The following is an 8,313-nucleotide window of genomic DNA, read 5'->3' as shown; positions in this document are numbered from 1 at the left end:
CACCCTGAGAGGAGGGGTCGTGGTGCCCTTAGAACGCATGGCTCGCGGCCCACAGTCCATTCTGACTCCTGAAACGTCACACGCGCAAACAAAGGCATGAGGTCGGACGCCTTGCGGCCAAGAGCCAGGCAGCACACCTGACACCCACAGCCGTCACCAGAGCACAGCGCCTGGGACTCCTGCAAACTTTAACTAGAAAACAAAAACACTCGATCTAAATGTTTTAGGTTAAGGCTCTGAGCCAGCCACCGGTTCTGCTTTAATTTCCACAGTCTTGCAGCTCGTTTACTAGAGTGAATTTGCTCTGATTGCTTCATCAATCCTGCTTATCACGAACTACGTGAAAAAATACTCAGGAACAAAAATGGTGAACTTTCCTCAAAGGACTTTAATTCTCTATTTTTATATAGATCATTTATTAAATTAGAAGGCTGAAAAGTAAAAATATATTTTACAATCCAAAGAAAAATCTGGACACTGGACCCCAGGAGAATACCAGAAACACAATGTCTGTGTCACTTCTGACAATACCAGCAGGTGCTTGTAAAGGGACAAGGGCCCCCGGGGGACGCTGCAGAGGTGGGGGAGGGGTCTGACTGCGGGGTGCTCTGTGCTCGCTGCCACGGCCGGGACTGAGGCCAGAGGAAACATCAGCGCACCGAGGCCTGCCATCTGCCTGCACCATGGCCCCGACAGCACAGCTGCCTGGCCCGCGGCGCGATGGCCTCCTCTTTGCAGCTGGGTGACAAATCCCACGAGGGACCACACCCCCTGCGAGGACCAGGCACGAGCTGACATGAAAACTGTGCCGTGGAGGCAGGGAGTCCGATCTGGCGAGGGAAGGCCCTCCAGGGTGGTGGCCCGCGGCCTATCAGAGAAGGATCGTGTTTGTGGAAAAGCAGAGACGTGCCGGCGTGCTCACCCTAACCCTGTCGTGCTCCTGGGGCTGGAGACCGGCGCCTGTCTTTCCTGTGCCATGTGTTCAGGTCACCACTTCCAGGGCAGTGTGGCAGCATGGGCAGCCCGCCCGGCACTTTCCTGCATGCGAGAAGTCTGCCACAGGCTCCCCGAGACCCAGCGTGAGCCATGAGGGCGGGACGCCCCGAGCTCAGAGCCAATCCCAGTGTCCACTGAGAGGCCCACCTGGCACGGGCCCGCCCTCCACTGCCCACTTTCCCAGGCTGACAGAAAGCACCCAGGACAGGCACGACCTGACCCGACAGTGGCGGGAAGCAGCCTTCTCTAGCCGACAGGGGAAGATGGCTGAAACTGACTGCCTCGTGCTGCCCCTCCACAGACGTCGCGTTGTCAGGGGCCTGTCCTGACGTCCATCCTGGAAGACCCCACATCCAAAGGCTGGGGCAGCCACTCCAGGGTGGACAGTGAGGGTGGCCTAACGCGCCCCCAGCCCTCACACGCGGGGTACGTGAGTGGTCAATGCGTGCACACGGGTTAAGATGCATCGCTCCTGAGAAACTGCTCAGGTTTCTGGTTTCCACTAGGTGTCACCCAACTTGTCCCTATCCTGCGTCTGCAGCGAGCCAGGCCTGTGTGCAGCCCACGGGCGTGTCAGGAGACTTAAATGCGGAGACCCACCAGGCTGCTTTTGTGTCGACCAGACCGGATCCTCGGGCACGATGCTTACTGAGATTAACATGAGCAGTGAGCCAGCAGTTCCCAAACACCCTTTAATAAGCAAAGTACTGTATCTATCACTTCTTACCCCCAATTTTAGGTTCTGGTGCAAGAGCCGGTCAAGGAGAGGAGGAGTGACCCCTCGGAATTACATTCCACAAAGCTGGCATGGACACAGCAGGAAAAGACGTAAGGGACCCTCTGAGCTGGGGACAGCCCTGCCAGCCCGCAGCCCTCACAGGCGGGGCTGGCTGGCTGTTCGCATTCAGCCTGAAACCTGTGGTTGAGGCCCAGCACCGCTGCGCCAGCCCAGGACACCGGGGAGCAGCCCAGGTCCACACACAACAGCAGGGGAGGCACGTGAGTTTTCCTTCAGTTTGCAAGTTCTAACAACACCCCCACACCAGCTGTTAATGGACTGTGTGTGCCTCAGGGTAACAGTAGGCCTGTCCCAGTGAAGTCAAACGACTGCACGCCGTTACAAACCAAAGGACGCGCGCGCCTTCCTGAGGCCCTGGCCACGCAGGCCACTCCCACCAGAGCACTCGCGGACAGCGTGCGGGGCAGGAGTGCACAGCACTTGAAGACGCATATCCCAAAGCACACAGGACACGGCCCACGTGTCAGCTCATTTCCTGGCACAGAGCGAGGGGAGGCTGCCCACACCACATCCACCCCACTGCCGCTCCAGAGCTGCCGGGAGCCGAGGACCCACATGCATCCCCAAAGGTGTGGTGGACTAGGGCTGCACGATGGCGGGCGGAGAAAGGGGCTACACAGGGCTCTCGCAGGCATCTTGTGGGGTCAGTGCTCCCCAGGGACCCTGGGTCGGCAAGTCCGAAGGGCCTGGAGGCAGCGTGGGGGGGGGGTCTAGGACTCCTCCCCCATCTGGAGCAGGGAGTTGATGGCTGCGTCCTTGTTCCCTCGCTGGGCTTCCAGCACGGAGCGGATCACCTCGGGGTCCATGTTGGGAAACATGTCCTGGATGGCTTTCAGGTCCTCCTCGTGACACCTGGCCGGGGTGCTCACGGCCGCCGGGGGCAAGGCCACGGGCACCATGCCTGGGCTGCACACGGCAGGCACTCCTGCAAGCACAAGATGCAGTTTAGGGCCATGGGGGTGTCCACAGTGCACAAGGCTGCTTCCGGCTGCAGGGAGCAACGTGGTGCCCCGCCGGCCTCCCCGAGGGGGCCCGAGTCTCACAGCCAATGACTGGCAAGGGCACCCCAACACACGGGGGAGAAACGGAGGCGAGCAGCCCCTGAGGCAAGACCTGCTTCACTCACTCACCCCACAGCACAGTGGGGGTTGGACCTCGGACTTCACATGAGCCCAGTCACACTGGGGGTGGGGAGCAGGCGCTCACACGTCTTGATCCCTTAGGAGCGCATGGACTGACACCACTGACCAAAGGCCACAAAACAGGGCCCCTCCTGAGAATGAAAGAGCAGACAAAACAGATGCTCGCTGACCCAGACGTCCAGCTTCTGCAGCTGTCCCTGGCCCCACGCCTTGGAGTCCACGGTCCCAGCTTGGCACCCGGCACTATCGGACGCGGACGAAGAAGGAATGGACAGCGGGCACTGAGCGGGCTGCACGCCTGCTCAGGACGCACACGACACACGGGAACGATAGGCAGAGACGCTGCGATGACTCGGAGTGTCGGCTGGCGTGCGGGCGAGGGGACAGGTGGCGCGGGGCCTCCTGGGTGTTCAGCCTGCTGACCACGGCGGGGCTCCTGTGACCCCCTGCCCTCATCACCCCTTTGTGTTTGAAGTGGATGACAGTGACGGCCGATGCTAAGAAGCCAGATGCCCACTGGGAGGAACTGCAGGGCGCTGGCCCTCCAATCCCTGAGCCCTGGGGTGGCCCGGCCCCCCAAGTCCAGGCAACACGTCCCGTGAGAACAGACGAATGTTCGGATGGGAGGCGACTACACAGGGCAACTGGCAGCACAGGACTGTGGGTAACACGTCCCCAGAGCCAAGTGGGGCTTCAAGCGCCAGTCCTTTAAGCTTCAAAAGCACAACCCTCCCAACCAGGCCCACGGCGACTAGAAGTGATCTCAGGCTGTGACTTCTGTCCTCTCCCAAATTCCCAAGACCCTGAGGCAGCCACAAGCTGTCTTCACAGCAGCCTGAGCCAAAGCCGCAGGACTGGGAGTGTGGAGGGGTGGGAGGTGGCTGCAGGGCACGATGGCAGCAGCCACACACTGGGACAGACAGGACGCTTCTGAGGCACCGGTAGTGAGAGGGGCACAGAACAATGTCCCCTTCCCGCCCCTCGGCCAGGCCTGGCCAAACACCTGCCTCCACACCTGACCCACCGCCGTCGGTCCTGGCCGTGCTGCGAGGCGGGTCACCTCCGGTCACAGGAAGGGGGTCACCCCTCCTCACAGGTGAGGCAATGGGGTCTGCTGAGACCAGGGTCACCCAGGTGGTAGCTGTGGAGACGGCTGGCCATGTTCAGGGCATCCTTCTGTCTCGGGCGGAGGTCTCAGGATGGGTGACAGCCTGTCTCATCTCCGAGGCAAGTGTCCTGGCTGCAATGCTCTCATGGCCCCACACCCTGCCGTCGGCAGAGCCCATGAACGTGGCCGAGAGAGCTGCCACCAGAGGCCACAGAGCGCACGGGACAGCACGTCCGCGTCATCTAGGCCTTGTTTTTCATGCTGCTCCCCAATAGGGTGACGTGCTACAGTTCCAGTGACCTCGTAGCTGCCCCGCAGACCCGCTCCTGCCCATATGGACTGGCCGGAGTGGGGGAGGGGAGAAGAGGGGGCATTTCAACAGACCTACGAGGACGACCGCAATGTGAGTGTCACGCTTTCAGACACCAGCCTGCTATCGACCAGGGAGGAAGATCTTACCAGGTCTCAAACGTGAGCCCGAGTCCGAGTGGACGGGCGTAGATGGTCACGGCCCTTTCAAAACCTGGCCAGCCAGTATAACTGAGTGTGGACACGACGGTCAAGCTCTCCCGGGAGACGTGAGAGCGGACGTGCTGGGGGCTGTGCTTTCAGGTGCTGGAGTGCGCGCACTTACACACAGGAGACACCCGGCAATGAAACAGGAGCGAGGACACCACACTGGGCCCTGAGGTTTCTGACTCCTGACCAAACAGCATGTCGCCCCAAAACTGAAACGCTCTTCCACATGACTCACTCAGACCACACAGGCACCAGGCCACAGCAGTCACATCATGTCACTGTGGCCCAAGGAGGCCGTCACGCTGTGCAGGCAGGTGACACAAAGCGCTCCTTCCTGCCCATTCCAGCCGGGGAGCTACTCTTGTCAGGAAGACACACAGCGACGCGCGCTGGGCGACTAAGGGCTTAAAGCCCCTCATGACGCAGCATCAAAGAGGAAAACTTGTGCGGCCACTAGGTCACACTTCCCCCTCAAGTCAGTGCGATTAATAAGCGCCTACCAGCAGAGGGAGAGAATTCTCAGAGAGTTTGAAAAATAAAACCCGATTCTCGGTTAACGACAAACCGTTCATGTGTTTTACAGAGTGGCACTGAGCTTCAGCTCTCCTACGTCTGCTGGGACTTCCAGTTAAGAGGACAATGCAACGGTGGGCACCCAACAGGCCTTATCTTAAATTCAAGCGTGGTGCTAACGCTGGTGGCTTGTGCCGCGGGTGTCAGGGCTGGGACCAGGCCACTCGCCCGGCATGGCTGAACAGTGTCACGGGACACACATCAGCTTTGCTTTGTATGGTCAAGAAGTGTCAGCACAGAGACGGGCCCGAGGGGCCACCAGCCTAGCGCTCCAAACTGGCGGAGGTGGCCGAGGTCGGAGCTCCAGGCCAAGGGGGACGGACCACGGAAGGGGGTACGGGACTCAGGCCTGGGCGCTGCTGCCCGAGGGACAGCCGATGACGCGCAGAGGGCACCAGGACGATGTCTTTGTTTGTAGGACCTGCGACTGCAGTGGGGGTGGGGCCGTGGTGGCCCTCGATGGGTGACCAGGTCTCAAAGGGTTCAGGCCGGAAGTCTTCCCTCCCCTTTGTAACGTTTCTGTTAGTACGCGACTGTTCGAAGTGTACAGAGGTCCATACCAAGGGAGAAGCTCGAGTCTCCACATAAAAAGAACTGACTCTCTCCTAAATAAACATGTTAGGGCACATGGTGCATGTCACCCTCAGGAACACCGTCTTTCACATACTGAAATGTTTACAAACTACATTTCTACATCGCCATGAATTTCAACTCACCTTATTTGTGCCAATAGTTAGGGAAAACCCATTTCTATTTCCTCCATACGCACACAAAACCCACAGGTTCATGCCTCCACGTCACGCCCCCAGCCCCACGTGCGCCACCCAGCGAGGAGAGGGGAGCGGCACGCACCTGTGATGGGCACGTAGCCGACGCCCTGCTGGTACACGGTCGGCATCAGGACCACAGGCTGAGGCTGCATCATCATGGCAGCGGGCAGTGCCTGGAAGACATGAAGACGGTCATGGGGTCAGACAGGAACACATATGAACCCGCTGCACGCCCAGTCTCACCAAAAGCGTCCTGGGAGAGACAGCACGGGGCGCCCGTCACCCTCAAACGCCCCACCCATACCAACACCCGAACCCTGCTCTGCTGGAAGGTCAGAGGGGACTGACTCTGGCTAAATTACTTCATTAGGTATAACAATGTCTTCATGTTCACATGAAAGTGTCTGTTAAAGATGCGTGAAGAAACATTCATGAGCAAAATCAAACTGATGCCAAGACTTGCTTTAAAATAGTCCAGCACCGGCCCGGCCGAGTGGCGCAGTTGGTTAAGAGCGTGAGCTCTGAGCAACAGGGCTACTGGTTCGACTCCCACATGGGCCAGTGAGCTGCACCTAAGCTGAGCTGCCGCTGAGCTGCCAACGAGCAACCAGATGGCTCAGCTGGTGAGAGCACGTGCTCCTAACGACAAGGTTGCTGGTTTGACTCCAGCTGCCAACAGGCGGCCGGATGGCGACTGGACTAGGAGCTGAGCTAGCTGCACCCTCCACACTAAGATTGAAGAACAACAACTTGGCTGTTCCCCTTCCCCAATTCCCCAATAAAATCTTAAAAAAAAAGAAAAAAAAAAAAAGTCCAGCATTCAAAGGGGGAAGGGATGCGCCATGACCAGCAAACAGAGGACGACTGCTGAGCTGGGTGATCTGTCCCCACGGGCCTATACTCTTCGACTGGCACGCAGGCTGGAACCCTTCCACACAAACGTTGAAATAATAATGACACCACCTCACTGACACACAGCAGATGGCAGGGGCCCAGGATCCAGACCCCTGACCCTGTCCCTCCCAAGACGGGCCGGGTGCGGAGGACGGGGCTGGGCGAGAGCCCGGGCTCTGAGGCCTGGCCCTGTGGCTCGCAGAGGCCAGCGCCTTCCTCCCCAGTCCCCTGCATGGAGGGCCTGCGGGCAGGACCAGGCCCAGGCCCTCAAGGCCACAGGGCGCCACACTGCGCAGGATGGCCGTGACCCGACACGGCCACCACACAGTGCTGCTCCTCCCAAGAGAGTGAGTGGCGGGCCCTTCTTGGGACCACAACCTAAACCTGTGGCCTTCGGGTTGAGGCCTAGCTCCTCAGGGACAACGCGTTCCCCAGGGAAGGTGAGATTGCCACTGGCCAGCTGAGGCTCATGAGCAGCTCGAAGTGTCTGCATGAGACAGGATGGCATCGCCCCAGCGGACACCCCCATCCCTGCCCTGCCATCCAAATGGCGGCCTCACTGAGTGAAACATGACACCCCCACACCCCCGCTACCTGCACGGCGCCCTCCCTGAGTATGACATGACGCCCACACACCCCGCACCTCACTCCCCCCTCGCCCCCCGCCACCTGTGCGGCACCCTCACCGAGTACGACATGACCAGGTTGATCATGCCCTCCTTGTCGTCTCCCTGCCGCCCGCTCAGGCAGTACCACTTGTCCTCCACCTCGCCCTGCTTCAGGGCCTCAGAAATCGTGATGTGTGTCCAGGCGATGCGGTCGTCCATGGCGAAGGCTCGCTGCGGGAACGACAGGGGGAACCGCGCTGAGGACCTGGGGAGCTGGCCGCGCCGCGCCTCCGAGGCGCCCCCTCCGACCAGGCCCCTCTGTGCTGGGCCTCCTCCGCCCGGAGGGCGCTATGTGAACGGCCTGAGGCTGCCTGAACATTCGTCACCCCTCCCCCACCCTCTTGGTCCCCGACAAGCCCGAAGGCCAGTGGGCACACTGGAGGAAGGAGGGCTGTCCCTGCTAACCACACCCTTCCGGAAGGAGAGGGTGAGGAGGAGAGAGCAGGAAGGACAGGCACAGGGTGGAGGGCTCGGGGACCGAGGGGCCCGCCCGGCCTTGCTGTCCACCCGTACGCCTCCCAGCTCTCACCTGCTGGGGCACCCTGGCCTGACCTCCGGAGGGATGGGGTGCCTCATACAGGTGCCCAGAGGACCAGGCTGAGGAGGAGCCCCGCTGCATCCATCTGACACTCCCCAAGGACAACCCAGTGGACCATCTGCGACTCGTACCATCAAGACCCCGAGTCCCACCCAGCCCCAGGGATGACCCACTTCCCATCCAACCTATTCACCAACCGCCAGCTGCCTCGATGTACCTGGTTCAGGGGAGGGGGACATGCCAAGACTCAGGCCAGAGTGCTCGGGGTCTGCTGTCACTGGTGATGACGTGTGTGTGCCTGTTTGG

General features: G+C 60.3%; 1 protein-coding gene across 1 annotated transcript in view; it reads right to left on the bottom strand.

The window, feature by feature from the left end:
* Nucleotides 1–368: 368 nt before the first annotated feature.
* The window catches only part of TOLLIP (toll interacting protein), a 23,565-nt gene continuing 15,620 nt past the window's right edge, over nt 369–8,313 (bottom strand). Inside the window, exons 4-6 of the mRNA XM_019667343.1 lie at nt 7,488–7,640; nt 5,990–6,080; nt 369–2,720 (exon numbers count right to left, since the gene is read on the bottom strand). Of these exons, the coding sequence (XP_019522888.1) occupies nt 2,506–2,720; nt 5,990–6,080; nt 7,488–7,640 (459 nt within the window). The 3' untranslated portion in view covers nt 369–2,505. The remainder of the gene's footprint in view (nt 2,721–5,989; nt 6,081–7,487; nt 7,641–8,313) is intronic.

This window comes from Hipposideros armiger, unplaced genomic scaffold (genome assembly GCF_001890085.2).
Source record: "Hipposideros armiger isolate ML-2016 unplaced genomic scaffold, ASM189008v1 scaffold_494, whole genome shotgun sequence".
Lineage (NCBI taxonomy): Eukaryota > Metazoa > Chordata > Mammalia > Chiroptera > Hipposideridae > Hipposideros > Hipposideros armiger.
The sequence above is the reverse complement of the archived record's forward strand: the minus strand, read 5'-3'. Positions and strand labels throughout refer to the sequence as shown.